Source organism: Aythya ferina, assembly GCF_964211825.1.
Source record: "Aythya ferina genome assembly, chromosome: 1".
Classification (NCBI taxonomy): domain Eukaryota; kingdom Metazoa; phylum Chordata; class Aves; order Anseriformes; family Anatidae; genus Aythya; species Aythya ferina.
Window position 1 is genome coordinate 15,589,704 of NC_140296.1, and position 17,800 is coordinate 15,607,503.

Below are 17,800 nucleotides of genomic sequence, written 5' to 3' on the forward strand. Positions count from 1 at the left end.
GGGAGCAGCGACCCCAGGAGACAGAATTGTCGAACTTGGAGTCCAGTGCCCTTGAGAGGACCTTGGGGAACTTCCATCATGCTGACTGGCAGGTTTCCTGGAAGCAGCCTTTCTGGTAATAGGTGAATCTTCCCCAAGCAAAACTGAGAAAGCTGACACTTCACTTGCCCTGCAGTGTCCTGGTGAGCAAAAAAGTCCTTCAGACTTAACAGAAGGCGGTGACAGCTGGTTATTACAGGCTCTCAATGTTGGTGTGACTCACAACAAAAGGTAAGGTACTGAGAGGCCCTGGTACTAGGGTTAGAAGGAAAAATATTGACAGAAGACCTCCTAAGGGACAACTATTCATTTTATGTCTTCTTCCCACTAGGGTTTGTACCTGTATTTATAGATACATTCTGGTATATAGTACATATATAGTACATTCTATCATCAGTGGAAAATAATAATTGACAAAGCTTAATTTCTTTTAATATTCCAAATTTTCTGTTGTTCTATTAGGTGGATCTGCAAAGTGCTCTGACATGCACACTCACATTTTCAAATGAGGTTTGGGAGAAAAACAGAAGGAACAGTAATAATAATGAAAAACTCTAATGGAGCTAAGCAAATTTAATTCCAAAGCTGAGGATGCAATGTAAAAAGGTACCAGTAAGGGACATAAGCTGTCCTAGCAGCAATCCCAGACTATTGATTTTTTGTGAAGGATACATTTGTTTTTGAGCTCTCTCCCAGAGGATGCCATTTAATTCTGCAGTAAGCATGCAGCAGGAGCATGTGTTGTGCTTCACAGATAATGCAAAGCAAAACAATTTGTTCACCCTTCTGCTTTAACTGGAAGGCATTGCATTTTTTTAGAACAACAAGAAAGGACTGCTATGTAAAGTTTCTAAGATGATAACAATAATCAAGCAAGAACAAATAATCTCTGAAGAATACAAGAACCAGTTTCTCTTAGCTTTTCCATTTTTTTAAATTAATTTATTTATTTTTTTGATGGGATCAAAAGCAGATGATTTATTTCAAAGAGCAAGGGATACTGCTTATGTAGAATTTCTTTTAATTTAAGAAAAATAAAACTATGTAGACTGGGCTTCCAGTCCCAAATCTATTCCTACAAAATTGCACTGCTGTTCAAGCTAAATACAACTACTTTAGGAAGAATCATGTCCCTCATTTCTTTTATGTACTATTTTTCTGAACTTCAATTACAGGTAAGACTATGAATGAAGACTAGAAAGAAAGAAGACATTTTACATTTGCCTCATTGTAAATGATCTGACTGAACTGACTGGTGTTATCAGTTTTGGGATTGCTTTACCAAAATCCAGACTGGGAAATGCTCACAAAAACTGAACTGAGATAACGGTCTCCAGAGCAGGAAGGTGCATACTAGCTCAGAATTAGTGCTTGACATATATTTATTTAAGTTCAGACTGAATATAAGCGTAACCAAATAGACCAAAGATGGCTGTAGAATTAAAATAGGCTAAATATTTTTAAAGCAATAAAAATCAAGGGGAATGGTTTATTTCAGTTTAATACTAATGACCTATAAAATGTCACAGAAATTGAAGCTGAAAAAAACATTAGAAGTTGGAAAAAAAATAAATTAGGAGTTTTAAACACCATTTAATACAAAGAAATATGCCGGGACTACAAGAGGTCAGAAGCAGGGGCAGGAAAGAAAAATAAGCTTTCATTTAGAAGAATGTAAATGGAAAAAAAGGTCCAAACCAGAAACTCTGTTTGATGGCACAGACAGACTCAGAAAGGAACTAGTGCCAAGAGACTGTGCTTAGAAAAGGGGAAAAATATGAAACTAATCTGCAAACAATGCAGTGGCATGGCATGCAAGGCAACTTCTGCCTGTGCACATGCACAGGGATATTGCTGAGGGCATGGGGAGGAGGGTTTCCCAAAACCATGGGAGACACAAATCTCAGCCTTTCAGGGGTCCTGGGGCAGAGGTAGATCCTTTCCTCACTGCTGGGGCTGTGTGTGAACACCTGCACCACTTCACCACCTTCCGTGGGGGAAGGCATGGTTTTGCTCTGAAGAGCGTAAGGTCTGTGGGTGCAGGTGACTTTGCTAGATACTGGGGACACGTATTCTACACATAACAGGCAAAATCAATTTGTTTTAACCATACTGTGATATCACTATCAACGAAAATTGCAGGAGATAGCTTCTCTGAAGACACTACGGTGGCACCAAGCCCATGCCATCATGGTCTTGCAGTGCTGGTCTGAACAGGCTAGGGTTTGGGGCTCTCCACCTCCTTCAGCAACACAGGCTTGAAGGGAGAAAACACTGGGAAAGGGCTCTCGCACCCTCCATCACTTTCTGACTTTGATCAGAAAGTATGAGTCTTTCTTGAACAACAAAACTATCATATGTTGAGCTTTCACTGCTGGTTTTAGTACAGCTCTCCCATCCATCCTTTCTATTCCTAAGGATGACAAACCCTCCTGAACAGCCACTGTTCCACCAGAAGATAAACATCTTTGCAAACCTCCAGATGCCACCAGCTGGCATCACAAGCTTTTTCTCTGCTTTTAATCTGTTTCTGAATGTACCCAGAAAATGTGCCCCAAGCAGCACTAAGCTATCAATGCCAGTGGACAAGGTGGCAAAGCAGGGTGTTTACTTTCACATATCTGTGAAGGAGATAAATTATATATAAAGGAAGTGGAGTGTCCTATTTTCTGCTTACTTATATTATTTGTCCTGACTGCTCTTTGTTTTTATTTATTTTTATTTTTATTTTTATTTTCCATCAGAACTTAATGATGCTACATCTTCTGCATAAAATAATATCTATGCAGAAAAGGTGGTGGTGGTGGGAGGCCTGAATGTGACTAATATATCCACACTCTCTGCTAATCATGATCCTAAAAAAAGCACGGAAAACCTTGTTTTCATCATGTGTGCCTAATGGGCAGGACCTCAGACATATACTGTGAGGCACATTTTGAAATAATGTCATTTCCAGAGTGGTGAAAAAAATTTACCTCCTCTGTAAAAACAACAATTGATATCTGCTTGGTGTAGATATCAATACCTGCAGAGCATTTCCAATTTCCATTTTTTTCCAATTTTCCAATTTCCAACACTTCTAGAGAAAGCAAAGCTTTGCATTTCCATAATTAGCAGCCTCTTTAGCATGTAACTCAATCTGCTTGGAGCGGCCGGACTACCTGTCCTCACTGTAACTGGGTTCTTCAGAACACTTTTTCATCTTAAGATTCTCAGCCAGACCTCAGAGTGAGAAAAAATATTTGCTATCCAAAGCCTGTTGTTTTACCCTGCTTAGCAGCCTAATTCTGTTCAGGCCATTTTCCCACATTTAAGGGTTTGTTTGTTCTTTATATATGTTTTTGTTTTTGTTTTTGTTTTGTTTTTTTTTCCAAAGATAAGATTATCTTTTAAAATTACCCATGGATCTTCAAACACTGGACCCCCATGGCTCACGGATGCCATGAACTATCACTCACAGTGAAGGCAAAATGAAAGGTAAGACCAATCTCCATGTAAGAACCTTTAGACAACATCTACATTAGTGCATGAAATGAAAAAGAGCTCAGTAAGGTGTGGTATGATTCATATCCAAGGACATAACGATGACCCTGCAAAACAGAGTGGCAACTGCAAACTGCATATTGGAAATGGCCCAGGGTCCATGCTAGCTCTATGCTTTGGCTCACACCTAGCATTTTTAAATTACTAGTACATCACTTTGCTGACAATGTGGGATACATAGACTTCTTTATTAGAGTCTGATCCTACATATAAAGAGTCGGACCCAGCAAGAGCTTGTATTTATGTTTCATTATATGACTGATGGGTAGACTTCAATGGTGCACAGTATCAAGAACATGCAATGAGAAAATATGTGGCCTGATTTCTATAGTTGAAGGAAAATTACATTACAGAATGTTTTAGAATGTTTTTTTTTTTTTTTTTTTTTTTTTTTACTATACATCACCTAAGAGATACATCAGGGTATAAATATTGGTTGAAAATAAGCATTTATATAACTGCCAAGATTATTGGAAGTATTAAAAAAAAACAAAACAAACAAACAAACAAAAAAAAAACAAAGTTAAGTTGTTCTTGCAACTTAAGAACAGAAAGGGAGCTGAAAAAGAAGTTTCGCCTTCCACAAAACATCAAACTGTGTAATTAAAAAAAAAAAAATCTCAAATAAAAATGATTAAAATGAAAACAAAACAAAACAAAACAAAACTGTTGTCAAGGTTCACATAAAAGCTGGATGTTATTTGATTCTACTGAAATGATCTGATAACAAGATACAAAAATTCCACAGATCTAAAAAATATTTTTTGTTTCCAGTGGTGCACACAAGTTGCAAATTCTAGCCCTGTGCAGTTACTGGTCAGATCTTTAATTAGGCATTGATTTGATTAGGCATCAAACTAGTAAAGAGGAAACAAAATAAAACAAAACAAGTAATCAATCCAAAACAGCATTTTTCATGGCATTACAAAAGACAAGAAATAAGATAGACCTTTGGCATGGCATGTATGTCCAAAGTCAGTTTAGCTTGGATAGAAATGCTTGGGTTGAAAGACAGACAGGGGCTTGTAGGCAAAGAACTATGATAACAACCTAGGCACTTGGTTTGAGGAGGTGTTTCATTTAGTAGCATAGAGGTCGGCACCAGGCAGGGATTTATTTTATGTAGCAGTGTCTTTTAGCCCCAAATTTTCTTGTAAGATTTATCCTATCAAGTTTAAAGTGACAAGAACCCTGCAACCAATAAAAAATGAATGTGAATATGCATATGTAAGGGAAAAACAGAAATACTCTGTGACATATCTGTCATCTGTATTACTATGGATACATGCATGGACTTTATAAAGTCCTCAGAGCAAAACAGAAGGCTATACATTTAATAAAGATGTAAGCATAAAAAATCCAAATCAGATTTATACAGTGCCACGACTGTCTTTGGAAATACGATGCATAGCATGAAGGTCATTTAAGCTAGAAGCAATGTGCTGAGCAAAGAACAGTGCAGGTTTGCAAGCACACAGTCTTCTCCAGCATGGGGGAAGGACCTTTTCCAGTGACCTGTGCCTGGAATTGCAGAGTCAGATTAAGACCAAAAAAAAAATGTTAAAAGGAAGTGTAGGCATCACAAGAGCTCTGGTTATGATGCATCCCAGGGAGGAGAAGGATGAGAATAACTACCAGACCATCTTTTTCCCAGATGCAAAAACATCTGCAAGAAGTAAAAACTCAATGGCTTGTCATGCTCTGAAGGTGAGGCTTGCTCTTTCATCTTCCTGGTTTGGAAGCTGGAACCACTGTTCTCCATTTTGTAGTCATACAATTTCTTAAACTAGAGGGGATCTCAGGTAAGTCTGGCACACACACAAACATGAAAACCCAGATAAAACAGTGTAGCTGACAAACCCCTTTGTTTAGCAATCTCCATTTGGCAATACAGCCCACCCAGCTGGTACAGAATCCCAGACTGCAAACAGAAACAACACAAGGTGCCTCAGTAGCATCTTGCAGAAGTTAATCTCATGGCATTTCACAATGGATCACTGTATCTGTGTTCCGGATGGGAAAACCTAAGGCTGTGAAAAGGCAGCCTGAAGCACTGGGGCAGGCAGCTTCTGTGGAGCCTGGCCCAGAGCCACAGCTGTGAAGTTCATGCCCTCCCTGAAGGCAGGAGGCTGCATCCAAGCTTGCCAGTAAGGCAGAAATGGGCATGGGCATCTTTGTGAGGGCATGGAAAAGTCATAAATACTATCCCAACCCAGCAAGGGGAAAGTTCACCCTGGAAAAATGCACCCTAATGTCTTCCTAAACTACATGCTGAGTGGGAGGCACTTAGGGAACTTGCAAGCTCAGAGACAGATTGTGCTGACAGAGGAAAACGCATTAAAAGACACGTTCTCAGTGTTTGGGCAACTAAGCCACTGTCATATAGCCCTGCTTAAGCACAGTACCATGGCAGGTGACATTATCCTCCTATACAGATCTGGTAACACAGTCCTCCAGATTCAGTTCCCTTCACTACCACAGAGACATTATGAAAAGCTGAGAAACTGTGGGGGAGTTTTGAAAAGAACATCAAAAAACCTCTGTGGGAAATGCATATCCTGAATTTTTGGGGAAAGATTAAAAGCTGTTTGGACTTTATTGCTTGACTAAGCAATAAACAAGGAAGTGTGAAAGCACCCTACAAAGATCTGAAGCAGATAGACACCCACGACAAAGAGAACAGACTTCTTTATCAAAAATTAGGAAGGAATGTAATTGCATTCAGTGGTACTGAATGAAAAAAGGGGAAATTAAAACTGATTATGAAAGAAAAAATGTCTTTCTGACAGTGATTTATTAGTCTATGGTTTAATCTCCCAAGAGGTATGCTCCTATGCTTGTTATATTTAAAAATGGTACCAGATGAACAACCAGTACACTTACAAAGCAAAATTATTCTTGTCCTTAGAGAAAAATGGGCTGAATGACTTCATATCTTTAAATTCTCAGATTGTATATTTTGCTGCATTACACATACTGAATAATAATAATAAAAAAAGCCTCCAGCCTCTAGCTCAGAAACCTTAAATCAAATGAATTATCATTTGATCCAGCGTTGTAAGTATTTTCCAGTGGTTACAGCTGTTGCAACAAACAAGGCAAAGATTTATTCTGTAAGCAATTAAACACGCATTATACACAATGCATTGTTTCCCCTGGTTTGCCAAGAATGACAAAAACGTGAACTGTTCTAAGCTTGAAACAGACCCTTCAATGCAAACTTGGGCTAGAACAGTACAAGAGCAGGACTGGGCTGCCAGGCTTTGTAAGATAACATTGACACATGGTTGAATAAACAAAACTGGTGTAATACAAAACATGAAGTTGAGCCTAGGAACCCACCTCTATGAGACTGTGAAGACACACAGTTCTTGTTTTGATTTAAAAGACAACTGCAACCAACACTTGCTGTGAAGGGTTTTCACAGGTTCTTCAGTGTAGGTTGGAGGTCTAGCACATTTTGATTCACCAGTCACTTTCTCTGGAACTCAGTCAGAAGAAAAATGTAAAAGCAGATTAACTTCCCATTCTTCAGCCCACACTGAAGTTAAACTGCACCTTTACCTTTTGTGCAAAAGCAGAGTAGAGACTACTCACTAGGAAACAAGGTCTGGAAGAAAAGGCCATTTCCTCTTCCCTTGCACCCACAGTGGAAGGATGGACAAGCCTTGCCACACCAAGGCACCAGGAGTTACTTAATACCTATTTGCAGCATTACTACACAAGCTTAGTGCCTAATCAACCTCTTTACAGAATCAAACATGACATCTCTGTTCTCCCTACAAATTTATCATCTAGAATTAGATTTCTATAAAAACACCTTCATACAGTGACACCAAAGAAAATGAAAGATAAGTTCTTAATATATTATTGTAATTCCACATGCTAACATTCTTCAGCTGTTGCTAAAGCAGAGTTAAAGGGCAGAATATGAATTTGCAGAGCCAGAATTATGTTCTCAAGTCCTCAACAAGTGCTATTTTTCAACCAAACAACTAATGTGACGGACAGCTTAATGAGTGCTATTAAAAAAATTTGACAGTGTAAACTCACCTCATGTTCATACACACTGAGATGTAGTTTGGAGAAAATGTGGGATAATGACTGGATTTAACCCTCCTCCTTAGCGTAGACACAGAGAGGTCCACTGAGAGGGTATCCATGGCATGTCAATTTGCTAATATAGTTCCCATCTGTCCTTGTATGCCCTCCTAATGGTCAACTCTACAATGGACTATAGCTGCAATGTCTTTCCTAGAAGACTCAATGTCTTCCAGTAGGAGCTGCACTGAGACTGGAATGGATCTGTTCCTATTACAGTGTTGAAACATCAAGTCCAAGCTATTGATATTTTCTGTTTGGTTACACAGACACAGGAAACCAGGACAGGGAACGAGATGATTTTTATCTTCTCCCATGGCACAGTAAATTTACTTTTTCATTTTATGTATTACATTTTTCAATGCTGGAGCATTTCTAGCTTTCTGCTAGCTATACGTGCTTATTGTTGATTAGGAATATTTCTTTATCGATACCCTGAAAATCCTTTCCAACATATGGTGTAGATAATGTGACTGATTTTAAGTCTGGCAAGCCAGGAACCATAAATCCCTTTGAAAACTAATTGATTTGCCCAGAACAGTTTTAGTACATAAATGTTTTGAATATCCTCCATACATTTTTTTAGCTGCCACTCATTCACAAGTATTCCAGATAGCTAGGAATCACTGATTTATTTCTCTCATTGTCAGTAGTTATTTAGGATCTTTCCAATAAGTTTTGGGATGAGTTTCATTTCCTACTTGTCCAATAGCACAGTTTTGCCACTGACTAGTAAATCATGAACTCTCTCTCACTGGAAGTCAATTTGTATTTGTGTTCCTCCATAGATTTATTTAACAGGGATTGCTTGACCCCAACTGACATTTGAAAAGCAAGGAAAAGATTATCTTTCATATTGTTCATTTTTGTTTTAACTTCCACAGCTATGTTGGGACTATAAACTGATTATGAACTGGGCTTCCGCATGGACGTGCAAGCTGAAGGGACAGAAAACCCATCATGAATCTTCAAGTGTTCCTGCACTTGGCAAAGGATGCTAGCAAGATCATGGTCCACAGCTATGTAACAGGTTCACTTCATTCATTTAATAAAAAAACAAAGCCACCATTCTGTTGGTGTCAGACAACTGTCAACAACTGCAACAAACCTGCTGCCCTTATTCTCTATTCTTACACTCTATGTAGTTGTTTAATCTCACTACTAACATGGCTGTGTGCTTCTTGCAATTTGCATCTTTCAATTTGTTTCTGCTATATTTTCCAAGAAATCAAGTTGATGCTGAATAAGGCTTTTGATAACTACCACAAAAATAAACTTTTTTTTTTTTTTTTTTCTTGTATAACATAGTAACATCTTATACTGCACATTAGCCTTTTCTGTCCTCATCTTTGTATCTCTAACTTACCTTAGAAAAGTAGGAACTTCCTCTTTGGGTCACTAACTTCCTCAGGAATTCTTAAAACAGTTCTGCTGGCAGGAAATGCAGTTCTTCAAAACCTAAAGCTGTTCTAAATAAGCAATGCCTTTAAAGTCTTGTTAAAGTCAATTATTTGGGACAGGATACTGGGTTTGAAAATAACATGCTTGCATTTGTGTAATCCTTTGAAGTTGTAAAGTGCTGCATTTTCTTGTCCTTGACCACAGCCACAAGTTTGGTGAATTTTCAAACAGTGTATAACACATTATTTGATTAAAGATGTAGTATTTTCAGCAGGAATTGGACATCAACAGGATTGCTGTTATGTTAAGACAGATCGATGACAACATCCTGCAAGGGAGCCACATTTTAACTGAGCTGTCAACAACTCAGAGACGGAGGAGAACAAATGGCCAGTTCTCCACCATGCAGTTCAAACAACAAAACTTCCAGGCATACATGTTTGCAGCTGGGAAAACATAGACGCTAAGGTCTATTTTGTTTTCTGATTAAAACAATTGTCTTATCAGTTGAAGTCTAAAACATTCCACTAACTTCTGTGTACTTGCTGGGCCTCATTTCTCAGTTTGGTATCTTCCTTGCCAGAAGGTTTGTATTTCCCTGGAGGTAATTGAATTTCTCACCCATGCTTCTGGCTGACTCTTTTCACCTTTGATACATCCCCAAATCCAAGCCTACTGCTTCTAAACTTTACAGTCAGAGGTTTTGCTAAAAGAAACTGGAATTGCCCTACTTTTGCTTTGCTTTCTAGAACCAGTCTTTCCTATTTCGTGCTATATTGGGTTTATGTTTTGAGTCTTCCTCTCCTAACCATGCCACAAATATTCTGGTTTCACAAATCCCCCTGATTCCCTTGTTGTAAGTGTTTCCTTAATTTCCATTCTCCCTTCTTCAGTCCAACTGAAACTGCTTTAATCTTGCTGTAATGAGCAAGTGACACTTGGATATCTTCTTGGTAAAGATGGAATTTTGCTTATCTTTCATGATGTAACTGCTTAGTTTGATATTGTCAGTCACACTCTGTCATTCAGATTTTTTATTTGTTCTTAAACTTTCAAGAATCTGCTTGTTTGGGTCTTCTGCCTCTCTGACTGCTGCTTTTTGACATTTCTGCTGCCCTCTCTCTCTCTGCGGACTTACCTCTTTGGCTGTATGTGTTTCCTAGATACAAATGTTGGAATGAATCTTTTAATTAGGAACTTTGGCTGCCCCTAGAGCAGACAATGCTGCTGTGAAAGTGTCTGTCCAGTCGTGCTTTATCAACCCAGGTATGTCAGCATTGTTTCTGTTGAGCTACCTTTCGTTCTGCTCTGAGTACTAGGAGAACTGGAACGTTCCTGCACACTGCTGCCTTTCTTCATCAAACCCTGCTGAAGGACAGGTTAGGTCTGTGAGATGAATTAAGCAGCAGATTGAGGTTTGCTAGGTACTCAGGAATCTTCATTAAATAGAAAGTATTGCTTCTTCTCATAAGAAATTATTTTGAGATGTTCATGTCTCAAGATGCACTGAGGCACAACCTCTCCTTATAATATTTCCCATTTTATGCTGGTTTTTAGAACACTGTAACACCTTCCAAATTAAAGAAGAAGTACATAGATCTTCTACTGATGTAAAATTGTGAATGTTAAAGATTTGGGGCAAGTTTTATCTAATTAGAAAGGAATTAATTACTTCTGTCCTGAAATATGAAACTCTGGCTGTTAATTTTATGAGGATGATATGCCTTAAGCAAGGCATAGAAAACAGTTTTCGGAATGAACTTAAGAAAATAGAAGTTTTCTCATATAAACTATTACGAGTTTTGCACATTGATGGTATTTATAAATTTTTGTTTTTTTGCTGTCTAGTTTGGACAGGAAATCAAAATTTAAATCAGAGAAAGAGTAGCAGAACAACAGATAAAGCTTCCACATGTGTAAATTCTGGCTTCTTCACTGTGAGATCTATTTCACTTTCAATCAATTTATTAACCAAGACATTCCCCCTCCATACCCATTCCTTTCCTTTGTACCCCGAGCAATTTACCAAGATTCCTTCTGTGGATTATCTAAAAGCAGGGAAGATGCTCATGCATCATTATCATGCCTGTTGTCACATTGGATATATTATATTGGTTTTCAGGCAGAATATTTTGTCTTGGAGACAGAAATGAAATATCTATTCTGTGAAAGAAGTGATGAGCTAAAACAGAATCACAGCAGCAAAGGCTCCTGCAGCTTCTGGGCTGGATTCAGTCCTGTGGACGGTGATAAAGGATTCATCCTTTATGGCTCTCATGAATCTGGTGACTGAATCTCTTCGCTATTGTATTAACTCTTGCAAGGAAGTTTACTTATTTACATTTTAAAACATTCTGCCTGATGCTGCATTATTTATGCAAACAAATCTGCAAATCTGCTAAATAGGAGGATCCAGTCACTTAATACAGAATGACTGTCTTTGCATGAACATCACGATCAGTTTTAATATTGTACATTTTAATTCTCTGATTGTGCTTTAAGTTTTTGGCATGAAAATGCTTAACAGGCAAGTATCCAACAGTTTAACTGTAGTGTTTGCATCGGTCAACACTTTTTGCATGAGAAAACAATTACATTTTATTAGTCTGCCTGTCGTGTCTTACCCCACTCTGTGACCAGTGCTCTTTGATCATAAATGATGAAGTATAGCTTGGATGTTTAGTGGAAAGGCAGTTCTTTGTAAAATTCCACAATGGATCAAAACCCAAAGTCCTCTCTTTTCCATTCATTTCTTTAAGGCTTCTTCATTCAAGAAATGTTGTTACAAACAAGCAAAAATTACTTAGAATCTAACACATTGATACACATTTTAATGCTAAATTTATCCTAGGACAACTGTGCTTCCGTTCTTCTGTTTAACAGCGCATGTATATCAGTTTTGATTTATAATTCCCAGATAAGCAAGGATTGTTATTAATGCCATGTGATGTTTCCTATTAATGAATTACATTAAAAAGAAAGATAAAAACAGATATGCATGCTTACATATGTATGTATATATGTGCAAAAATATGTGTATGTAAATATATATTTTTTAACCTTACAACTTTATATATATGTATGTTTGTACACATGTTTGTTACAAGTTTTCCTAGGGCCCTTGTTTCCAACAATGGTTTAAGTCAAAGTTCCCAAACATGGACTTAATTTAAGATTAATGAAAGGATTAGTAAGGCAATATCAATTTACTGTTATGAAAGTTGAACAAATATATGCCTCTTACAATAAACTTAAAATAATGGTTCTGATTAGCAAATGGAATCCAACATTTTCCAGTTGTCTAATTAAAATGAAATTAGATGCAGAGTTGGGAATTTTAATTCAAAACATTCACCTTTACTCTTCAAATGTGTTGCTGAATGAGTTCCTAGATTATTCTAGTAAATGTCCCTGCTAATGTACTTGTAACATGCAGGGTCTGATCTTGTTAATATTCCCTTTCAGAAAGAGGACATCAGAAGAATTTCACTTCAGAAGGAAAAGGGAGATTGTATAAAATGATTTCAAACAAGCAAAGATTATTTCCATGTGTAATAACATAATTTAATTTACATTCCTGCATCTCAAAATAATTGATGTTGTATTCTTAGTAATTACTGAATACTGACTTGCTAGAAGCAAGATTCCCCAGTTGAGGTAACTGCTCTGAAACCAATGGTGGAATGAAATTTTACATTTGTGAAGATATGGAAAATTCTCATCACCTCATTTAAGGTGTGCAACCCAGGGCCCTGTCTCCTGACATTGCCTACCTACCTGTTAGAAGCTGTGTAAGTAACCAAAGGTAACTTGTCTTCCTCTATTTCACACAGAGCATTTGTTGTGAAATACTATACCCTTGGAGTAAGAAATTATATCAAGTTTGAGGAAAAAAAAAAAAAAAAAAAAAAAGATTGGGATACCTCAGTGCCTTGTATACTGTAAACTAATATTTCTAAGGCAATACAATGAGGAAAAATGAAATAAATTTGTTTGAGAAACAAGCACTTTAAGTGATAGTGTCAGGGAATAATTTCAAACAAATTTTCAACTAAGTGAGGTTCCTGCGTAATAGCCATCCTGGGCTTGGTCCAGACCTCTTTTGCTTTAGGTCTGTGAAGCCTGAAGGAAAAGAAAATTTTTAAAGATGTTCAAGGGAGACGTTTCTCCATGTGAATACTCAGGTTATATCAACAAAGTGCACAGCTACAACTAGAGGCTTTGGTTGTGAAATATGCCAAGACATGAGCTGCCAGCTGTGCATACTTACCTGCTTCTGCACCATCACAGACCACCACAGAGTACGACTGTCTTCTTCTAGCTGTGACAGGACACTTCTGACTCAACTTGGGGTGGGTGGAGCTCACAAAATAAGCTCCTGGAGTCAGCTCCACCCTGGAGCTCCCACCCTCAGGGAGTTGTATGACTTGGGAAAAAGTGTATCAAGGACTAGCAACACCAACAGCACATGGATCGAATGTGCATAGATCGAGTGGCGACATGGATCTCACCACTTCCCTCCAAAACCACCCTTGCTGTTCGCCCTTCAGCCTTCCTAGTCCCTCAGACCCAGAGAGGAGACAGCAGAGACAGAGATGGGCAGAGGATGTGGAGGGAGGTAGAGTAAGTGGAAAATGTGAAGGGAACCAGCCTTGACAAGCAAAAACTGCTAAATGCTGTGTTTAGATGCTCAGATTTTTTGTTGTTTTTGTTTTGTTTTTCCTTCACATCTCTGCTCCCTTGCCCATTGTCCCTTATTTTATATTTAGGCAGTTAATTACTCTCATATATCCATATGGCTTTCAAAACTGTCCTGTTTAAGATCACCCTTGCATCTCTTCAGTCTTTTCTTCCAGAGCCACTTTGAAGTCTAATCCCACCACTCTGAGCCTCTTCATCTTATGTAGGTTGCTTACGTTGCATGCCTGGTTTTACAAAGGCAAATGTGATTTTTATGGATACAAGTGTAATTTATGAATTCTAAGAAAAAAAAAAAAATAAAAAATCCCTTTTTGTTTCTCTAAATTGCACTGAAATGTGAAGTTAATGCAAAAACACAAGTACACGAAGATAATGAAGTATGTCTCTGCTAAGCTCAGTGGTGCATCATTTGTGCCTCATGCGGAGTGCTGAACTAAGTAAAAACTTGATCTGCATCAAATGAAGTGAACTTAACTGACTTCCTTGAAAATTCATAATCAAGAAGACCAGAGAGCAATGCTGCAATGTTGTTTGGCTGCATGGATAGCAGGGAGAAATTCGTCCAGTCATTCTGGCATCAAGCTCCGAAGATGCAGCTGATCAATAAACTCAAGTGAACACTCCAAATTGCTTGCTTCTTTTTTTTTTTTTTTTTTTTTTAAATTAACAACCTCATTCAGGTGTACAAATAAATAACTGCCATGCAGATACCAACTCCACACATAAGAAAAAAACAAGGGAGTTAAACGCTTGCACATATCTTGCATACAGTTTTCCAGGTAAGCCCCCAGAAGTAGCCTTGTCATGCAGAAGGTTACAAGGGAAAGAAAAAAAACAGTGTAAAGGTCTTTCATTTTGTCTGATACAAAATACCATGTGGTTTTGCATGCTTCGTTAATGCTCCCTGCTTTGCCACCTACAAAAGCACAATGAGTTCAACCTTCAGGGGTCAGCAGTGCTCAGCATATCTCTGTGAACCAAGCTCAGAAAGGCTGCGGGGACTGTTGGATAAGAGCTGAATATGCTGAATATTAATCACACAGTTTTAGGTTGGACCATTTGTAATCTGAAAACTATCTAGGTATGTATCATCCCCTATCTCACTGAGATGTAAGAATGCTGCTAATCACCAGCACAGCTCTCTCTGAGAAAAAAAAAAATAAAAAAAATTAAAAAGTATTTCATTCAGAGGGTCTATTAGAGAGTATTCTTGTGAATCGATTTGCTAGAGTATAAAATTCACTGTTTACTTATAGTGTTGAAATTAGATAAATAGAGTAGCTTTTCTGAGCCTTCTAGTGAAGAGAGTCCTGTGTTTTGAGTGATAACATTCATTGTTGGAAAGTCTAATGCTATCAGTATGTGGTCTGGAATCAAGGTTGCTAAAGCATCAGTTTTTTGTAGCTGCACTGAAATACAAGCAGGCTAAAGAGAGGCTGCTTCAATGTCTTTTTTATGCCCAATGGTCTTTCATACAATGTTCTGCCTACATTTTAGTCTTTGAAGATTATCTTCAAATTAGAGTAAATTAGAGCTCAGGATTTACTCACAGTGCAATGCTTTACTCCACTTGAAGCCTACCAATTTAAATGCAAAGAAGCACAATCTTTATGGTTTTATACTTGTCTTGACAATGCGCTGTTTATGGATTCTTTTTAGCATACATAGGCATACATGCATGCAAAGCCAAGAGGTTGAAGTGAAATGACTTAAAACAGTGAGTCCTGTTACAGCATTAACGTTACTGCTATTTCAAGCTTTCTCACTCTTGTTAAGTAACAGTGGACTAACAAAAGGGAATAAGAATTGCGATGGATATGAAAATATAATGATGACAGTATAATAAATTACTGCTTACCATTTCCTGAGTGTTTGCAAAATCTGCCTCTTTCGAGCTACACTGCACCAAAAGCATTATAATATTAATCAGGACAATACAAGGAATACATACTTGTATCAAAACCTACTTAAATAATAAGCATTCCTGTTCTCTAAAGACAAATTTATTTATTTTTAAATGTTTTTGTCTCATTGAAACTGTACATGATACACTGGTAATGCTACTGCGTATACAAACGGACGTGCTCATATGTTTATACATGGTTAAAAATACAGCCCGAGCATTAACACACTGTGTCTTACATGTGGAATTTTATTGCATGTAGAATAAACTGATCTGCATCTAACTCAGAATCGCAGCAATAACCCCTGAAGGTATTTTTATTTGACCTCAAATGAACATTAAAAAAGGAGCAGCCATTTCTTTGCTATTTCTGCAGCATCTGTCAAGGCACTCGCAGTGCAGCCTCAGTGCACAAAGTGTTAGTGCTTCTGAAACATGTTATTAGTGTAAATCTTGGCCTGGACTTGACTTTATTTTATATTTAATGACAGAATGTCAAAACTACTTTGAGATGTACTAATGTAGTTGCTGGAATGAAAATACTTCTAGTCAATTAGTCTTTTGATCTAATACAGTTATCTGCACTACCCGGTCTTCAAGTACTGATGCTCTTTTACACTACAATCTGTCTTCCATCCATTATACAGTGAGATGACTTACCACAAGGGAGTAACAAATCTTGAATCCAGGTTTAGCCACAAAGTAGTCATCGGATTTGAAGGTTATCTTTATCTGATTTGTTCTTGATGTTATTCTTGGAGGTACTTCCTTGTGCCCACACCATCGTCCTCGTATAACAGTGCTGGTCTCCGACAAATCTTCCACTTCCACAAAGTCATACCTAGGAACCAGTTTGAAGGATTAATTTTTGCTGGCTCTGGTTACAGAAAGTGGCTGTAAATAGACAGGAGATGGAGCTGGAGATGCACAGACAACTGGCCCCCATTCTCTACTGCAAAACATTGGGCTAAATATTATAAATGGTGTACATGCCTGCTTAGCACGAAACATACTAAGCTGTAAGCTGCAAGCTACTGCCTGGCTGCTCAAATGGCTATTTCTGGTACTCCTGGAACATGGCAGACAGTATTCTATACAATGTTGAAATAGCAATATCAGGCATTTAGACCTGCTTGCTACACAGTAAACACACGCATTGTGCTTCACATGGTGGATAAATAATTTAGAGATCTGATAAAATATTATTTAAGGCAGGCTGCCTGAGCTGAGCAGCTGCAAGCATTTGCGAGCTTGGTGGTGGTCCCTGAACTCCCTGCGGCAGCGGCCACTGGCTCCTGTCTGCTGTGCTGGGGCAGGAGCCAGGAGAAAAGGAAGATGCTGGGGGCACATGGGGCAGTACATGCTGCTGAAAGGTGATTTTTAGGACCTTCCTTGTAGGTGGAATATGCTCCTGCTACATTACACCCTGGCCAGGTGCAGCTCTGGTGCTCCTCAGTCCAAACATGGCTCTGCCAGGAGCAGGAAACACCAAACCCCAGGGATGGGAGGATAAGGTGATGGTGTTTGCTACCATGGCCTATTTGTTCATGTGCTTGGGTCGTTTATTGAGCTCATTTATTGAGCTGGAGAAAAAGAAGAAAGAGGCCAGAGTCCTGATTTCACTGCATCTTTGAGAAAAACAGTCCCTCGATATCCATGGAGCCAGAATTAGGCCCCACACATTGCAGCCAGCAAGGGAGAGGTGATGACAAGGTGGGCAGTCAGAGCACAGGCAAGGGGAGACAGGGAGAGCTGCCATCCCCAGAGCACAGCGAAGCCTGAAAACCTTGGAGGACTTCACTCAGGAAAGGCTTTTATTGCCAAAGCATGTGTTCCTTCCAAAGAGGGAGTTTAATATCGTTAAATGACTTTTAGTAAAAATGTGGTATCAAAGAGCTCCCCATCCCCTGGGTCTGTGGACCAAGTGCCTGCCTCTCTCACCACTTGTGGGAGTTGAATAGCTCTGTAAATAACAGACCTGCTTTCCTTTTTCTGCTGAGAGCCCGTGTAAAAAAAAAAAAAAAATCCAAGCATGATGCAGCTTGAGAATATCAGCCCTGCTGCTTTTACATTCACAACCCCCAAATTACACAGGACAGAAAATAACAGATT

The 17,800-nt window shown here is 38.4% G+C and overlaps 1 protein-coding gene across 5 annotated transcripts in view; it reads right to left on the reverse strand.

Moving 5' to 3' along the window:
- PDGFD (platelet derived growth factor D) overlaps positions 1–17,800 on the reverse strand; it is a 144,763-nt gene that overhangs the window by 39,240 nt on the left and 87,723 nt on the right. For 3 of the 5 annotated variants that reach the window (XM_084506359.1, XM_084506360.1, XM_084506358.1), the window contains exon 3: positions 16,349–16,529. In XM_084506359.1, the coding sequence (XP_084362485.1) occupies positions 16,349–16,529 (181 nt within the window). Of the gene's footprint in view, positions 1–15,643; positions 15,686–16,348; positions 16,530–17,800 lie in introns of all 5 variants that reach the window. The other 2 variants (XM_084506357.1, XM_084506356.1) reach the window with 1 other exon arrangement.